This window comes from Dermacentor andersoni, chromosome 11 (assembly GCF_023375885.2).
Source record: "Dermacentor andersoni chromosome 11, qqDerAnde1_hic_scaffold, whole genome shotgun sequence".
Classification (NCBI taxonomy): Eukaryota; Metazoa; Arthropoda; class Arachnida; order Ixodida; family Ixodidae; genus Dermacentor; species Dermacentor andersoni.
The window spans coordinates 91,285,251-91,304,489 of NC_092824.1; the positions used below are offsets into that span (position 1 = coordinate 91,285,251).

The 19,239-nt window shown below is 41.7% G+C and overlaps 1 protein-coding gene across 1 annotated transcript in view; it reads left to right on the plus strand.

The window, feature by feature from the left end:
* The window catches only part of LOC126539033 (DEP domain-containing protein 1A-like), a 33,410-nt gene extending 15,055 nt beyond the window's left edge, over nucleotides 1-18,355 (plus strand). Inside the window, exons 10-12 of the mRNA XM_050185732.3 lie at nucleotides 3,084-3,263; nucleotides 14,367-14,522; nucleotides 15,517-18,355. Coding sequence (XP_050041689.1) covers nucleotides 3,084-3,263; nucleotides 14,367-14,522; nucleotides 15,517-15,642 — 462 coding nt within the window. The 3' untranslated portion in view covers nucleotides 15,643-18,355. The remainder of the gene's footprint in view (nucleotides 1-3,083; nucleotides 3,264-14,366; nucleotides 14,523-15,516) is intronic.
* Nucleotides 18,356-19,239: the final 884 nt, after the last annotated feature.

Sequence of the window (19,239 nt, forward strand, 5' to 3'; positions counted from 1 at the left end):
ATAGTTGACATCAATCAAGAAGCGTGACAGACGATAGTTGGCTCATGCTCAGTAGCACCTGTCCTCGTAGGAATGAAACTTTGGCCACACTGCTTACCGGTGTCATAGCTGTCATGGCTCGCTAATTTCAATTAGTCTGGAACACTCAACTAGCCTTGAACTGCACGCAACTTCAGGCCAGACCACACGTACGATATGCCCTTGCAATGAATTGCGATTAGCATCTGTAAGGGACGCGAGCCAGTGCGCGCCCACTCCCAACTGCTCCTGGCTAGATGTGCTTCATAGTGAGTGCTACAAAGTTTGCAATTTGCATTTGCCTACTATCCATATTGGGACAAAGCCGGTCTGCACCATGTAGCATAGCCGGGCTGGAGCATGAGAGCGCTCACTCCACCTCTGCTGTGTGCTTACAGTTGCATGTAGCCACACATAGCTGCTTCTGCTGCATAGTGTAAACACTGTGGCTGCTCCAACAAGTCTGCTAGCCATAATGCTGTAGACGGGGTATCACCACTCTATTGCCGCCAATGCTTCTATGCTCCTTCAGAAGGGATGACATTGAGGGTGTATGGAAAAGATAAATACGGTGCCCAAAGTATCTACGCTCGTACTAGGTCTTTTTGGAAAATTATTTTGGTAATATATTTTTGGGAAGTATTATACTTGTTCAAAGGCATTTTGAAGGCGTGAAAGAAATGTGGTTCAAGACCCCTTTAATGAGTAAAGTGGTCAAAGTCCATTTGGAGCATTTCACTAAGGCACCCCTCATAGCCAATTGCTTTGGCTTTGGGATGTAAGAACCCATAGCTTATTAAAAAAAAAGAAACTTTGAGATAACTAAAATGTCTCTTTTTGCTATAAAAGCACTCTCCCTAGTGAGTCTTACTCATTATTATTGGCATTTTGCGTTAGCAGATTCATACAAAGAGGTAACAGTTCATATTTAAGGATTTGAATGGCTTTCTGTTCTAATGCGGGCAGAATGTCGGATCGTCTATGGTATCTGCCATACATGTTGCATGTGAATTGTGCTGATAAAAGAAAAAGTTTGGAGGATGCCTAAGCTTCCTCTTTAAGAGTGGAACGCAATTGCATTCAAAGATCCCTGACTGCTTTTCATGCTTCCGAGCAGCTGCAGCTTATGTGATCGTAATGTTTATCGGGAAATGCTGGCTGCGAACGCTATGCACAAAGGCGAGCAGGCGAGCATTCTGGTAGAAACACGGCCTCTTATGTGGGCCGTGGATGTGCGCAGGTGAGTGCCATCTGGATGGTAGAAATGGTATGAATGGTAGAAATGCCGGAAAAGGGGTTTACGTTTAAATTTCCGCGTAACAGAATTATGTTTCCTGGTATACTTAAATTGCAGTCCAACGCTATCATGTTTGTAGGTTGTGTTTAGGTTGTACTTTATGATTTTAAAAAGCTTCTTACTTTGAGCAATTGAATTATTTCAGTAATGCTTTTGTGCCACGTCGAGGGCCTGTGTGGTTGTGGTTCGAAAATATTTTTCGCTAAACAACGTTCGATGAGGATGCTGTCACTGGATTTTGTGCAACATGGAACGCTTAACACTATCGCATTAAAAAAACAGAAGACTGTAATTAATGCTCATGCCACACTTGTTGAAGAAGTAACATTAAATGGTTAATGCCCAAAACTTCAGTCCCATTTGCACCGTGTTCAAGCATGGTGTTTCCTGGCATCACTCTCAAAGAAGCCCTAAGAAAATCTTGGAGATACAAGACTGGTGCAATGTAGGCAGCACAACCACCACTGCATTTAAGAACTGCCTCTTCCTTGGCAATAAAAACATCATTCACGTGGCAGTTTCATTGCTGAACATATATATTTTAATACATAGTGCAGACTCAAGGTCCAAACAGGGTAGGCATAGAAATACAAAAATACAAAAACAACAGCGAGAACTTTTTACTAATACGTTAGAAAACAACAAGACGGCATGTTATGATGCACATTCTAAACAGTTCCAATCATTAATGGCGCATAGGAACAATGAGTATTTGAATAAGTCAGTTCTGGCAAAATACCTACAGTTTGGGTATGGTGGTGGTGGTGATGCCTGGTAACAAGCGTTGTTACATACAGTGAAAGGTCAAAGACTAGCTTTTTGTTAATTAGTGGCGGAGAAGTTGAAGTCATAATTTCATCCTTCTCACTTCAAGTGAGGGAATGTTATCAGAGTTCATTAGTTTTGATGGTGAGTAAAATGTAGAGAATTTGTTATACACAAACAGACAGCTTGTCTTTAAGTTTGTTCAAGGCTATAAATATTAAATTGAGTGTAAGGGTCCAAGACTATGCAGGCATACTCCAAGTTTTGCCGAATAATTGTGAAATACTGTAGACTAGTAGTTCGACATTATAAGGTACTTTTCTGGGTTAATATTTCAAAAAAACACAGCTTGCAAAAGGCGGAAGCATGTATGTTATTAATATGAAGATCCCAGGACAGATTACTAGTAAGGGTGACGTCTGAGTATTTGTAATTAGCCACTTTTGTGAGCAGTGAAAAGTGTAGTTTATAAGTATGGGAAAGTGGTGATTTTTTCCGAGATATAGGAAGAAATATGCTTTTTTTCACATTAATGATCATTCCCCATTGTTTGCACCCGTGAGAAATGTTAGACCTGTATTGAGGTCATCCTGGTCGCTAGAACTAGTTGTTTATTTGTATTCATGTTACCTGATGAAGACATTCATTTGCAAGTAGGTAAGACTTGCATTCACAATATTTGTGCAATGGTTGCAGTAAATGCTACTGCATTTTTAAACTGCATCTGTCTTTGGCAGTAAGAATAACGCACAGATGTCTTCGTCAAGTGCAAACACGAGAATTGTGCATTGATTGCAGTAAATGCTAATGCATTTAAGAACTGTGTCTGTTGTTTTACAGAAAAAACACATTACATACAAGGTATTGTGTGGCGCAGCTGCTGAACCCTTTGCATGTTGAGACGATTCTCGTGCAGTGAGTGCAGCTAAATGCCACTGCATTTAAATGCTTAATCTTTTATTTGGCAGCAAAAGCACCTCACACACGGCATTGTCTGATGCAGTTGCTGAACACCTTTGCGTGCATTCTGATGAGCACCAACGGCAGCTGTTTGGACGCCACTCCCGACACAGCCCAGGAACTGCTCGCTTTCCTCGTAAAGCATTGTGACCGGATATTTGCTCCCCCACGTGAACTGCACCTGGAGGTGGAAGCGCGGCTCACCATTCTGCGAAGGGAACGGGTAAGGAGCGACACGAGGTGACCCTTGCCTACCGTTTAGCTGTGGTGCATGGTGCCAGTTAAACGGTGGTTCCATGAAAGATGGTCGAATGAAAGGTTGTGTTTAGTACTTGGCAGCCTGCGTATTTGGGCCAACAGTGCTGGCTTGTTGACTTAAAAATCTTGCATGCAGTTAGCACTTTTGCAGTCTGTTTTGTGCACAGTAGAACTTCATTACTGCATTCCTGATCCATGTGATTTCCCATTTTGTGCACTCATGAGCAGAGAACTTTGAAAGCATCCCAAAAGGACTGTATATCTGTATGTTTTCCCTGATTATGGCATCTTTTCAAGCATTTTTTTTTCCAAATGCATGTCTGTGGTTCTATCGTGATAATGTGTTTGGCATTGATATTCACCTGGTTTGCCAAGCATAAAGGGACTGCTGTCTGTGAGCCTGACTTTTGAAGAAATTAATTCAGCTGGCATCCTGCGCTAGCACCACTCTGCAGGGAAATTAACTAAAGTACTAAACAATTAGAGTGGAAAGTTTTGCTACTTTGCACATAAATGGCAGTGATAGCCACATGCCTCTCTGAATGTGCTCTTGCCAAAAGTAGGTTTGCAGACAGAAGTTTTTTATATTGAGGCCAGCCAGGCAAGCATCGATTGGCTTCAAATCTGTTGCTACGCAAAGTAGACCGCAAGGTGCTACCACAATATGCATTAATGCAAGATTTGAGTGTTAACGAGCATGTAATAGACACAATATTTTTAAGTTGTTTGCACAAATACGCTGCTGTATGATTTGTGCGCTTGAACTGGTCTGGCCATTGCCTCCTAGATTACACAAAGCACATGAACTCTGAGCTGTAACATCGCATGGGAATGCCAAGATGAGATTTGTGCAATATGTTGTGTTTGTAAGGGACTCGAGTTTAGACGGTTATTTCAATTAAAGTGCTGACTCATTTGCACTTCGAGTTGATGCTGAGGTAGCATTTCCTGGCGCATACTTCTTTATCACGTATGGTTGCAGCATTCGCTTGTTTAGTCCAGAATAAACTAGAACCACGAGTGATCTGCAGCGATGCTAGATGAAATATTTTCTCAGTGAAAGGAATGATGGCACCATTTTTGTCCGAAAGAGTGCAGCAGATTCACATTTTGTCATAGCAGTAGGCATTTCACCCATAGGTGACAGTGTGCCATTTTTTCACTGAGAAATCTGGGACTTGTCTGGCATCACTGCGAGTGACTTGTAGTTACATTAAAACCTCTGTGCAAAATTTCAGGCCAATTTTGCAGCCAATTTAGCCAGGGCGGCGATTCATATCGGGCGGGGTTCCTTATCAACGCAATGCTCAGTACATTTCTGTTGCAGACGCAGCCAATACTTATCACAGTCATCATTTTTTTTAAGAGCTAGCTTTGAGATGATGTTGCAGTCAGTGTTCATTGATATTCCGTTATCTAGGAGGCCTCATACTGGCTCAGTCATTGTTGAAGGTCGTGAATTAGTAGTGGAACTGTCTTTCAACAACTTCGGAGAGTGAGAGAAGGGAACTTTGTCAGAGAGATGGAATTTTACTTCTATGTGTATATATATATATATATAAAAAAATAAGCTGTAATGCATCCAAAGGAAATGAAAGGTCTCACAATTTTTGGTGGGCTTTTGGTTGCACTATAAAAAACTGCTTTACTTGTCCGGGCCCTAAATGGGCATTGTAGCTATCTGAGTTAGGCGTGGTGTCTGAACAGAGTGTTTAGTCATGTGTTTTGCAAGACCTGTGAAAGTTGGTTTATAAGTGGATGAAAATTGGCTATCTATAGGAGGCTGTAACATTCTTGAGCAGAGTTGCTCAAGAATGTCGGTAGTTTAACGTAATGAAAGCAGCACAACAATAGGACAAGGGCAACATTCAAGAGGCAAATGGCAGACACATACCATTGTGTTTGTGACGGTTGTTAATGTAATTAGCATTCTTTGTGAATGTTACCCACTTTCTGTTTTTTTTTGTTTCTAACCTCTTTCACGCCAACTTGGGTCACTGGTTCTGTTCCACTGGCTATGTGCTGCTCTTCAATGACAAAAAAAAAAAAAAAAAAAAAAAAAACCCTAACGGCTTGAAACTCCTCAGGACCTCACTGAAGTTCTTGACTGACTGACTGACTTCAGAATTTTTCCAGTGCTGCATGCAGTTGAATCCACATCATATACTGTTAATACTCGATATAAAGAAGTCGGTAAAATTGGCAATTTGCTTCGTTATATTGAAATCTTGTTCTATCAAAACTCAACCTTTTATGCAAGTAAGTACACTCGCCGATGGATATTTCTTACACAGAAGTTGGGCGCAAAATTTTCTGAATGGTCGACAGTCAGAAAACACAAGTTTCAATAAGGAACTAAAGATAAATTTCTTTCATTTGTGAGTCTGCGACGAAAGATGTGCTTTCATGATGTGTCGACGATATCTCCTCATTGACAGTAGGAAATGAAGCCAGCCACGCTTTCACATCCACAGTGCTCCCACAGCTGATAGTGATGCCTGCAGTGGGATGACACTATCATGAAAAGCACTGGCAGTGAGGCAAAAATGCTTTGTTTACCTGATTACAAAGAAGGCACCAAATAAAACCACAGACGAAGGAAGGAGACACGAGACAACCACGTAGGCGCACTAACAACTGAGTGTTTTATTTCTTGACATAGCAATATATAGCTGTTGTCAAGGATCAAAACAACAAGAAGAAACAGGGCCGTCGTCTGCATCGCACAAGGAATTCACGATACAGAATAACTTCTGAGTGTCGCTCCCAAGATGCGCCAGTTCCTTCGTCGAAAGAGAAACTGAGGCTTCGCTGATACAATCATCACCACGCTTCTTGAACAGAGCTGATGATCAACTGACAAGGGAGATATTGGAAGCGCTTGAGCTCAAGGAGTATGGTGATGATTGTGTCAGCGAAGCCTCAGTTTCTCTTTCGACAAAGGAACTGGCATATCTTGGGAGCGGCACTTAGAAGTTATTCTGTATTGTGGCTTCCTTGTGCGATGCAGATGACGGCCCTGTTTCTTCTTGTTGTTTTGGTGCTTGACAGCAGCTATATATTCCTATGTCAAGAAATAAAACACTCAGTTGTTAGTGCGCCTACGTGGTTCTCTCATGTCTCCTTCCTTCGTCTGTTGTTTTATTTGGCGCCTTCTTTGTAATCAGGTATAACCAACTCGCCCACTAGCACGTGCTTTGTTTACCTGTCGCTTCAACACATATTCAAGGACATGCATGCCAGCCTGTCCCCCACTCCCTACGCCCTCCACCCTGTGCACTTGATTGCGTTACTGCAAGCTCGCTCTGCCACTCCTCCCCCTTTCCCTTTGCTCGCGTGGGAATACAGTGCTCATCAAACCGCCATCCTTCTCGACTCACGCGCGCATGCTTTCACTCGCAAGCATAAAACGTGCGGGGAGAAATAGGATCTTATTGCACTTGAACTTTATAGTACAAAACATACCGCTGCTCCATTGCAGTGGTCGCGCGGTGCGCCAATTGAGAGGTGCGTTCGCAAGCAGCCTCATGTAATTCAACCATTTGGTCACCTGTGTCAACAGAAGTTGCCATTTTTTGTCTCGATATCCTTCGTGACAGCACAGAAATTTCATTATGTGGAAATCATGTTTGAACACACTTTGTTATATCAAGGTTCTAAATACATGGTAGGGTGTTCTATGGACAAGAAGTTATAGAAAGTTAAAATACTACTTCATAATATTGAAATCCAAATTCAAGAAAGGGGTCTGACAAATAGAGTAACACACGTGGTATAAAGGCTATAAACAGGGATAAGGTGCCTCAGAAAGGCTGGCCAACATTTCGATAGGAAGGCCTATCTTCGTCAAAGGTGGCCTAGTGATCCTTGGCAGGTTAGTTTTGTTGTTGTTAATGTCGACAGTCATGCTGAGATAGTTCCTGCTCAAATATTTTTTCGGGAACAAAGCAGTAAAATGAGCAGAGTTAACTATGCTTGAGAGTATGGCACATTGCACGTATTCCATTTGGGCCTCAAGTTGCTTCCTTCCTGTGTTCTTGTGCTGCTTTCAGAATCGTTACCTTGTTTGGGTACTGTCTACGGCAATTAGAGTCGGTTTGTGCCAAACAGATGTATACACATTCAGTTTCAGCCCATTGTTTGTACAAAGTAAAATAATGTCACTTCGAGGCCTTCTGATTACATTGCCAAACACAAAACATTCATTGTGTCACATGAAGTGAAGGCCCATGGAGTTTAGTGTGTGTGTGTGTGTTCCGTCTTGCTGTGATGAAAACATAATTTTTGTTTACCTAATTACATTGAAGCGAATTCTTACGGCATTCCAATACATTCATCTCCATTAGCTTGCATGCAGCAGTACATTGGAGGAAGATTCTTTAAGAAAACCTGTGTATGTCAATTGTACTTCTCCTTCTCTATTTATACTTATGCTAAATCGTTGATAATTGTGCATTTAACTGCATCTATATCTGTCTATATTAGACTAATTTCTTTGTACAGAAGCTCTCATTGTTCTAAACTTTACAGTGGTAGTTGCTTGTGTGTGTTCTGCTGCATTGCTAATATTCAGATTTCATTTAGAGGGGTTCTGAAACACATCTTTGGTGAAGTTAAAAAATGTTTTGCAAATTAAATGTCATAATGGCATGAATCACAGTCAATGTATAATTTTTCGGGCTCCCTAGGGGCCGTGAAAACATCTAAAATATCGGCAGTCCAAAAGAATGAATGCGTACCTTTCACTGCCCCTAAGGGCTCAAATCGCCACATTCACATCTAAGATAACTTGCAAGGCCTGCCAGTACACCTATTAGTCATATCGCTGCTCGTACAGTGACAGGAGATGGAAGGTGCACACATTTATAGTTGAATACATATGCTTGCATATATGCAGTCAAGCATATGTGTTGCATATGCTTGACTGCGCAACATCACTGTATAGCGGCGAAGCTGACTTACTGAGCAGGCATTTTGGCATTCTTAGGTATTGCCATACTTTCTACATTTAAAAGCCTTCAGCAGTGGCAAAGTCAGTGCCATTGCTGACAGCGGTGAATTCTTTCAATGAAAAATATGGCAACAAAAACAAGGAAGCTTGGTAGTGAACGTCTAAGCAGCTAGGCCAAGCATTGCCGCGGGGGCTACATCAGAGCTTCGGTGACTACGGCTGGTTCGAGGCTGTGAGATAATCAAAATGGGGGTCGATGATGGCTTGATCAATGTCATTTCAAACATGGGGTCACAGCAAAAAGTCTGGACAATTGTATTGCAAAGGGTTTCAGCCTCCAAAATTTCCATCATTCTTATATCTTGGCTGTAGGAGGTAGTGTCGTGAAGGCCTCCGAATTACTGGGCATGCCCTAAAAATTGGTCATTGACTGTACCTTGCTCAAAAAACCTCTTTTGCTTTGTCGCCAAAGTGCTCCATACGGATAGTTTCCAAGAGACGGTGACATTGAAGGAAGTTTGCCTCCACCTTGACGTCACGGAAATGAGTGAACAGTAATTGGCTAGTACGTCTGTTCAAATTCTCTTTGACTTTGGCAGCAGTGCATTTGTCACTGCAGTCTTTGGTTGCCACCGACTTAAAGTTTTTCTTTGCCTAGTGAGTGTATTGCAGTAACCTGCATCAGCTTTTGTATGACGCATCTTGTTTTCTATTGCTGAACAAATATAAAGGTATTTCCTTGTACTACTTGCACATTTGTGTGTACCTAGCATTATGAAAATGCATGCACATGGTTAGCAAGCAGATCTGCATCGTGATGTATGCTGTTTACTTTCGTGGTTTCCAATGGCACATTCTTCAGTGTCAAGCCATGACTCAGCAACATGGACACATTTTACTGTGCCTCTTGCTATATATATACATATTATACAAAGCTTTACTTTTAGTTTGGATGAAATTCAAATACTGGTTATGTGATGCTAAACAGAAGTGTTAATTTCTTCTTCTTCTTTTTTTTTGTGAGCCTTATTTTATAATGCTACTCCAAATGAGTCAACTAACAAAACTAAATTGTTAGTGGTATCTACAGGTGTGCAGTGAGTAAAGATTTATGAAACAGTAAGTGGGATGGTGTGTAAATTTGTTTAAAGAAAAGTTTGTGGTCAGGTGTAAGCTGTGACTGATGATAATGTAGCTGAGCAATCAGCTGCTGCGAAAAAACTGAGATCGAATCAAAACTTTTCCTATTTTTTTTATACGTGTCATGCTGAGGAGCAGAGTGATTTAACTCAAGGCAGAGAGGTTGTGCAGTATGACTTGTTGCTCTCTCTCTCTCTCTCTTAGCATTATGCCTAGTATGCAATCTTCCAGAATGCTTCTTTGGTGTAACCATGCTTCGCAGTAGTAAAGCCAACATTGGTCACAGTGATGCTTGTGCGTGGCTAACATTCACAAATTTCAATGTGTTTTCTTGTTGGTTTTGCGTTGTTAACACGAGAGTTGCTGTGGTATAGCCAGTCCACAGTTGCAGTAGCATCTGCAACGTGTCGCGTTGATAAACGAGCCCTGTGTGAATGGATCTTCTGGCTTGACTTCTCACTCACTTGTGCTCAAGATTAGTGCATAAATATCATTTTGCGATGGGTTTTCTTCAATGCCATGTTTGGAAGCAGTACTCACTTGTTTTATCCAATATAAGTTGTGTATCATGTGCATAAAATAAAGTCTATGTTGTCTGTGGTGATGTTAAACCCGAAAGTAATTTGTGCACTGGTGAGAAAAGTGTCAATGTCCTTCATGGTCAAAACACATGCTACTCTGAAGATGGAGCAGTTTCACTTTTCTGGTCATAGATGGTGCCACTGCTTCTTTGACTGAGAAAATAACGTTTTTCTACTGGCGTCAACACAGACAATGTGAACTTATGTTTTATTTGCAATGAAACCAACTGGTACTACATCCTACACGCTCTTTAAGAAAATTCATTGAAAAGTGCTAACTTTGTGTGAAACGTGGGTGCAAACAAGCCGACAATTCAGCTGGAAGAGCAATTCACAAAGGTTTCCCTTATCGGCACAATATTTGGTACAGCTGTTCTTGACTTGATGGTAGAGCTGTTAGTCATGCCAAGTCATGGCCAGGTCATGCCTGCAGAATTTGTTCCACCCGGGATTCTGTGCTGAAGGCTGAATGTTGTTTTGGATGGCCGCGTTGTTTTTGTTCATACCAGGAAAGCGTTTCTTCTGAAGGGATATTCGCACGAAGGAAAAATTTGATGGACTTTTTCTTCTCAGAGGGCACATCACATGACAAAATTCATCACAATAATGTGAAGCATTGTTCATGACATAAACATTCAGAAGATGTTTAGCTTTGCTGCTACTATAGCCTCCTTACATACTGTGCTTCCCAGATTATCCCAAAGCACCCCCTGTCTATAAAGGTGCCACATATAGTAGGGCGAGAGTCACAATATTCAGGTAGGGTAAAGACAAACCTTGCCAGCATCATTTGATCATGCAGAATTGGTACTATACAGGAGCATTGACAAATGTCTGTGTTCTGCAAAGGTGGTTCTGTGCTGTGATTGCAACCAGTAGCAGACAATTTTACTTTGAAAAGCTACAAAATATGATATTCAAACTTCAGGTGTTGCATCCACTCTTTTAATGATGCCCACACTTTTTGTATTTAATAATGAACTTTTGTCATTTTTTTTTTTGGCAGCAGCTAATACAAAAAATGTGAAAAGCACGCCAGACACACCCCATGTTATGTGGTGTCGTAGCCATAGTTCTGAGTATGGCTGCTTCCCATTACATTCCGGATGATTGGACAGGCATTGGAGAGGAGACTATGCTGCCACAAACTTTCTTAGCGTTCCCAGAGCGGTCCAGATTTAGGAGTGCTGTCTGCTACAAAACATTGCCCAGATTGTAGCGCAGACGAAGCTCGCACATGGAAAGGTGCTGAGCATCCTCTTTGACATGGAGGATGGACATTTTGGAGGCAAACCATCTCTGCATCGACGCCGACAATGAAATGGTGTACTTGGCATTGGCAACTTCTGTGGCCTTGCTCGAAAACCCGCACTTCCACCCGAGCGCTTTTTGAGATTTGTCCGACTCCACTGAAATCCTTAAAGGGAAAAAAAATTGTGCAGAAACCATCGACAATAATTGTGAATGTAAGTGAAGAGCTGAATGCTTCCAGAAAGATATTTGCTTTAATAGAGGAGTGATCTACTTGAAGACCTATATTCCTTGCTGTGAGCACATTTAGGTATTGTCTGTAATTTGATTCCGTAATTCCATTCAGAACAGAAGCGTTAATCAGTAAATCTGCGGCAGTGCTGGAGCCCTCACCTGCAGCTGCGGCAGCAGCTTTAAAATTACCATACAGCTAAGAGTATCGTGAAGTTAGGTTTGTCAGAAAGGAAGCTTCGTGAGTGAAGAAAAATTTGTCCCCTTTCAACTGCCAAACTTGGGATCCACATGTTTCCAGAACAGTCACTCTGCCATTAGAGCTAACCAGGAAGCTAGAAAATCGCAGAGTGAGGCTGAATTAATCAACTACTCTAAAGCATAGGGATTATGAGACATCTTTACAGTGCTAAAGAAGACAAAGCACAAACACTGAATGCACAGGATGAGAACTGCAGGTTTCTGCATAACTGATTTACCACAGAAACTGAAATTTCTCTGACATCTGCTCCATCTGTTGAAAGTGAAACTCGCTGGATTTCTTCATTGGAGCGAGCAGTGGAGGGACATCCATCGCTGCTAACCTCGTGTACGCTCTTCAAAGAAATTCGTCAGATTCCTCCTTCATGTGAACATCCCTTAATCAGAGATATGTTCCGAGGTGTCAGCATCAGTGTTTTATCATATTAGAGTGCAAATAAAGAGGTGCTCTGCTGATAGCTTTTGCAATTCAGTGTTGCCACTGTTGTGTGTATTGATTGTGTTGCATACATTGTAGTGTGGCACCTTGAAGGGACACTATATAGAAATGCTGAATCAGTCTGGACTGGTAGCTTACTCTTGCAAAGCTTTATCTGCATTTCTTTTGTAGAAAGAGATGAAATCTGCCATGGTGGCATAGTGGCTGTGGATATGAGCACGAAGATCTGGATTTGTTTCTAGGCCATGATGGCCGCATTCCAAAGGGGGCAGAATGCAAAAACATTCATGTATTTAGATTTAGGTGCATGTTTAAGAATCCCAGGTGGAGTAAGTTAATCCTGAACCCACGACTATGTTATCTCTGATAGCGTGTTGCATTTAATCTCATTATTTGATTTGAATAAATAAAAAAAATGAAAGCTAATTTTTTCTTTTTGAATTCAACTGCTGTGCTGAGGGCGCCAGCGGGACATGAGACATGGCAATATATTTGTAATAAGTGAGTCCGTCTCCATGCAGAAAAATATTCTGGGGTTTCATGTGCCAAAACCACTATATCTGATTAATGAGGCATGCCCTCATCGAAATGGGGCCGCCATGGCCGGGATCAAGCCTGTGACCTCAAGCACAGCAGTGCAATGCCATAGCCACTAGGTTACTGCGGCAGGTTTAATTTCTGTAAATAAAATAGACCGTTAATGTTGCTTGATTGAGTTCTCTAGATACTTTCACATGCACTTTAAGAGAGCTATATCTAGTCTCAGCCAGATATAATAAGAATATCTCTGATATCACAAGATGTCGGTCCATGAATTCCAAAGTGGTGGTGCCATGCACCTTTAATTTTTGTGTTCTTTTTGGATTACCAACTTACTCGCAACTCTAAAAGAGCAAGCTAGCTTAACGAAGCTTTTCACTTTAGTGTCCCTTTAATGGCCAATGTAGTTTGGAAGCTCTTTTTTTTTCTGTGTACATTGTACCGTATGCTTGTGACGACTTATATACATCCGTTGTGCCGTTTGTCATTTTCATGCACGAAGCATCAAAATAAACTTATTATTTTTATAAACTGTGTGAGAACATTTTATAACTGTGTGAGATGAGAGCATTGTAGACTTCATGTTAAGAAATTTCCCTGCTCCACCATAGAATACCCCTGTGCCTGCCCTGCTCTTAATTTCACGGCACTCTTTTGCATCTATGATTAATCATATTATCTGCACTTTGCACTTCTCACTTGAATCTTTTATTCTTGTTAGGATATTGACAACCTACTACTATATGGCACCTCTTACAGCCCATGGACTGCTTTGAGACATTAAACCCCATAATTAAGATTCCTTTTTTATCTGTCACTCTGAGTCGCTGATCCAATCACTATAGCATGCAGTGGTTTACTGCTTACGTGAATGATGATTGCGCCAAGCAGTTGACTGCACTTAAAATAACATGTGGTGACATGTGCAAGATGTTAGATAGTTTATCTTGTCTGTATACATACTGCCCTTTACAATATAAATGGATACTGGAGACATGGATGGCAGAAGCACCACTCGCGGTGACATCTTGTGACTGTCCAACCACTGTGTGATTAAGATGTTTTTCTGTCACATTAGTGTTCCCATTGAAAAAAAAAAATGCATGTTAACAATTATGTTGCCAGTGCTTTATATCAGCAGCTAAGTATACTGTGGTTTGCCACTGCAGTTATATGTTTTCTGTCCTCTCTACTCAAAATAAGCTTTACACGAAAAGGTGACACCACTAATGCGGCTGATCACTCCTACATCTCTGGTGAATTGGTGTTCTGCGAGGGGTAATATGTACAGACATGCTAAAACTGTGTGCTCGGTGAGGGCCTCAGCTCCATGCAAGCTCCATACACAAAACCGTACTGTAGCATCCTTCTGTACCTTTAAGCATAGTTTCAAATAAACTCTTGTATTGAAAATGATTCGCATGTGCTGTGATGCCACAGAAATGAGTGAACGTAATTCACTGATGCATCTGCACAAATCCTGTTTCAGTTGAACAATTGACTAAAGTGATGAGAGGGGAAAAGCAGTTATGAAAAGAACCATTCCCCCTCCCTAGCCCGCCACCCCCATCTGTAAATGCGACAGGACACAACCCCCCCTCCCCGCATGCCGTCCTAACTTTGCCTGCCAGCACCTCTGATGGGGTGGTGAGACGGAACAATGTCCTTTCGCAGGGCGACGGGATGGTCACCTACTGCCAGCGGGTGACACGCGAGCAGTTCGAGGTGCAGAGGCATACACACTCCGAGCAGGCTCTGATGGACCTCTTCGACGACATCCTCCGCGACCCCAGGATATCGGACAAGGAACGTAGCACAAGGATGAAGCAGGTATGTGTGTGCAGCGCAGGTCTGATTAGATGCCTTTTCATACCAGCTGCGTCTCCTGCATGTTCAGTATGCTTCAGTTGTGCTTTAGTTATGGTTATCATGATCGTGTTATTGCATCGTTTCCATCACCTTTGCTGTGCTGCCATCAACAGGGTCATTGTACCATTGGCCATGACTCGGTGGTTATTGTGTTGTGCTGTTAAGCACAAGGTTGTGGATTTGATCCTCAGCCATGGTGGCCACATTTCGAAGGGGAGATAAGGGAAAAATGGTTATGTACTATGCTTTGAGTGCATATTAAAGAAACCCAGGTAGTCAAAATTAATTCGGAGGCCTGTGGTGCACCTCATAAGTGCATCTTCGGGATGTTAAACCTGCGCAATTGAACATTGTTGTAATCACATCACCTTTGTTCATTGTCATTGGTTCTATTGTCGACAGGTAAGCTGTCACTTTTATGGGTAGAACTGTAAGCGACCCTCTATGTATTTTGTTCGGGTCAGGAAGGCAATGCGAGTACTCCCGTTGAGTACTCCTGTTGTCAGTACTCCCATTGCTAGTTTGCTCACCATCTTGTGTCATCCAGAGCTCAAAAATTACTTTGAAAGACAAGGGATCTAACACTGTCACATGGTCTCAGGCAGTATAAGAGTGCTGAATAATTCTGCAAGCTCTGCTTTCCTTGATGCTTCATAAAGTAATCGAGAGAGGCAGTTTGGAAAGTTTGGTAAGGCTTTGTAGCTAGCTCGCAACTGAGGAGGCAAAAAGGAAGGAGGTGTGGGATAAAGGTTATGGTTCTTAGGCACTGCTGTGCACATCTACGCCTGCTTGTTGTGATTATTTTTTAATAGACATTGTTTAATTTAGGATAAAATAAGCTTATGAACATTTGGCCATTATGAATGGGTGTGCATAGCTTACAGTTTGTCTTGTTAGTTTTTTAAGTTTGTGGTTAACTAGTATTTACATCAACTGTGTTTTCCATTTCTTGCAGTTCCGACAAAATTACCCCGACATCTACAACAAGAAGACTTGTGACGAGACTGTTCCAGTGACTTTCAAGAGGAACAGCCGTTCTAGAGCCACTGTGATTGGTTTGCTAAGGAGTCTGAGATTGTGATTTGGCTTGAGATTTTTGTGTCCCTGTACTTCTGACCCAAGAATATGATCTGAGCTGATAATCAGCTGTTTGAACAATTAGCTGCTTGACACAAGGGAATGGCGCTTTTCTTTTTTACTGCATTTGCTGCTGTTGTACTTGCTTTGCCATATGTAGTTATAGACGTGCACCTTACATTTTGTTTTATAGATTCATCAGGTTAAATGTTGCATGGCAGCAAGGACCAGTGTCTACAAAAAGCTGGCTGGGAACATATGGAGCTGTTGCGTTGCAGAATTCAGCTCAGTTTTGATTACCTTTACCTGTTTTCGTTTTGTATTATAGGAAAAGTGTCCATATTCCGTCTTGCAAGTCGTTTGCAGTACTGCTGAAAATATGAGGCGTACGCAGGCAATACACTTGTGAGGTAGAGTATAGATCACGATAGTTTGTGATTGTTTCATTCTCTGTAAATTGTGTGCAAAACTATGTAGAATTGACATGTAAATAACATTAATGCTGTGCAACTGCAACAAAAACAGGGATTCATATTTGCATCCCCTTTTTAGCGGGTTTCTCACATCTGTAGAGAACAGACTCGGGAGAAATTAAAATGTGAGCAGGAACAAACGGCTGTTACGCGTAATTACATGGAAGTATGATGTGTATAGTCAATGACTGATTACTCGGACACTAACATTTCAGACATGCTTGTTTATTCAGACAGCCCTGAGGTATCGTCACTAGCCTTATAGGCTTAATGTGTAAGGATGACTGAAATTTGGGCACCTTACAATGTGTCGTGCGATAATTCAAACTTCAACTGCACCACCTCGTGCAAATTTGACCACCATGCCAAGCAGAAATAGCTGTGTTGTAGTTTCGAAACGTCGCCGGTGCTTCGTGAAACTTAGCACTTCTACACTTAGCACTTAGCAACACTTAGCAACACATCAATGTACACTTAGCAAAACATATTTACGAACTTGGGCCATATTTGTGAACAATCACTTTCAAAAGATCCTTTCATTTCACCTGACTAGCACCAGGCGCTTCGACAGCCGGCACTGTTTCCACACAGTGATACGATAGCGTGCTTGGAATTATGCCAAAAACATCTTGTGCTGTAGTCACGCGAAATTGAAGGTATCTCCGAAAGTGACAATCTGATTGACCACTTGTGGAATCAAGTTACTTATTTTTGGGTGAATCCGCTATTTTGGATTCCCAATTATTCGGACGTTTTGGCAGTCCCTGTTGAGTCCAAATTATCGGTCGGCGTCTGTAATCGCTCTATAGCCAATTACTAAGCATAAAGTAGTCCCTAATGTACCTTTTGGAGTTGAAGTAAGCCATTGTTTCGAATATAGGTGAACCCGGAAATGAAACAATGCATCAGAGTAGTTTCTCGATTGTTGGCATTTGAATTTAGGTCACTAGTATGTACAGTGAATATCTGCCTGTCGAGGGCTTACTGTCCTATGCTTTGCTTTATTTATTGCTCTCGCATTAACTTATGCATAGTGCAAGCCATGCTTAAGGAACATGTGATTCACAGCCAGCCAAAACAAACTTCACATTTCATCTGGTTTCTTTGTCATAACTGGCCACCATTACATGCTAACGTCAGTAAAGAAAAGCTTCATGTCTCACTGCCAGAGTAGTAATTGAGTGTTCGCACTGGATGATACATTTTCTGTACATTTTGACACATTGGATTTGAAGCTGGGCCTGATTGGCTCAGGACACCACAGGTACAACCCGCAGGCTGACAACAAGGAAAGTACAAAACAGCCAAGGACATTCCTCGACCAGCATTGTCTTTGTGTGCTTCTACCATTATGGAATGCTGGAGGACTGTGTTGAACAATTTTCCTTGCTTGTTTCTGCAGTGTGGAATGCTGTAGCATTGTCCTTATCTTCTCTTTTGCTGCCATGGAATACTGGAGGACAATTGTGTACCAGCATTGTCCTTGTGTGCTTTTGCCGTAATGGAATTTTAGAGGACATTGCTTAGCCAACATTGCCCTTGTTTGCTTCTGCAGTATAACATGCTGGAGGACAATTCTGGGCCAGCATTGACCTTGTCATCTTTTACTGGTATGGAATGCTAGAGGACAATGGTTCACCAGTGTTGTCCTCCTCTACTTCATGCATATTTTGTTTAGTATCTGCTTGTCACACATGTAAAGACACTTAGGGTAGCATGAACTATGATCTTTGTATTTGAAACCACAGTATTGCTGCTATTTTATGTACCTCTATGTTCATATTTGCCACACGTAGTGTACTCAGGGATTTTGCGTGCGTTCTGGGTGCCCAGTCATTTTTACTTGATGTGTTTCCATGCAAAAGGTATTCTGGGTATCCTTCCCTGCCAAAGATCTGTTGGATGTGCCATACACTTATGCTCAATGAACTACTTAGGGCTGATGGCCTGATATATTTTTGTGGCGTTTCGAAGTATTAACTTAAAACTTTGTGGTGCTATGAGAAAAGTGATTTGAGCTTTTCATGACCTGCAATGTTCTTCAGTCAAGGTCAGCTACATTTGTATGTGATCATGCTACAGACAAAGCACTAGTCACATATGTACAATTTTAGTTTTTATTGCAGAGCGCTTTTATTTGCCATTATTTGATAATTTGCAGTTGTACCTGCTTAGCTTGTTTTGTGCTATCATATAGCACAATGCATTGTAATACACATTGAATAAAAGCATTGTCATTCAACATTGTCTTGTACCTAGTCTTTCTGTGGTAGATTTTAATCTCATTGTAGACATACGCATTGGGGTAGCTTTTCTGGGCAGATAGTTTTATGTCTGCGGAACTGTGGATGAGCTCATACGTTGTGCCTTCTTCTTTTGGTTTCTTTCCACTTTTTTGCATTCTACTTCATATTTCCTTGTTCCATTGTTCATGATCCATTTGGCCATTACCGTAACTGAACTTAACAAGCGCTACCTTAACTAGTAAGGATTGCATGCATTCTTGAGGCTCAAACTCTCAATAGATCTGAGTACGTAAATAATGTATATAATGTCGGATGCAGACCATCTATTGTAAAGTGAAAGAGCTTGATGAGAAAGAATTGTCACTTGCAGCTGCCTCAGGCTCATTGCAAGAAGTGATACCAAAACTAAAAGCGCATCCTGACAAAAGATTGACTGTCTTTAACATGGGGATGTTGGCATCGTGAAATGCATTCAGGTCAGGCTATGCATGAATTGACTAGCATCATGGAGGAATGAAAACTGAAGAAGCTCCAACAATCCCAGATGCACTGGGAAAAGTATGACACGAGTTGCATGTCATTTGTGGGACTAATAGGAATGGTATCTTTGCTGAGGGAGCTGGTCGCTCTGCCGCACAAAGTAACTGGGAATGGTGGCTGGGGTGGCACTTTTCATCACTATGCATTCAATAATGTATAGCGGTCGTCAAGAATGTTTCCGTTTGATAAGGTGCCATTGCGGTGCATTTGAGATGCTCAAGATATGTAACTGCTCCCTTTTCCCACACTTGCAGCCTTTGTTGGCTTTGGTTTGAAAGTGTGGAGGAAAGTCTCTTGGTTTTGGACTGGATGGAGGTGGACCGTGCTTATCGGCTACAGAGA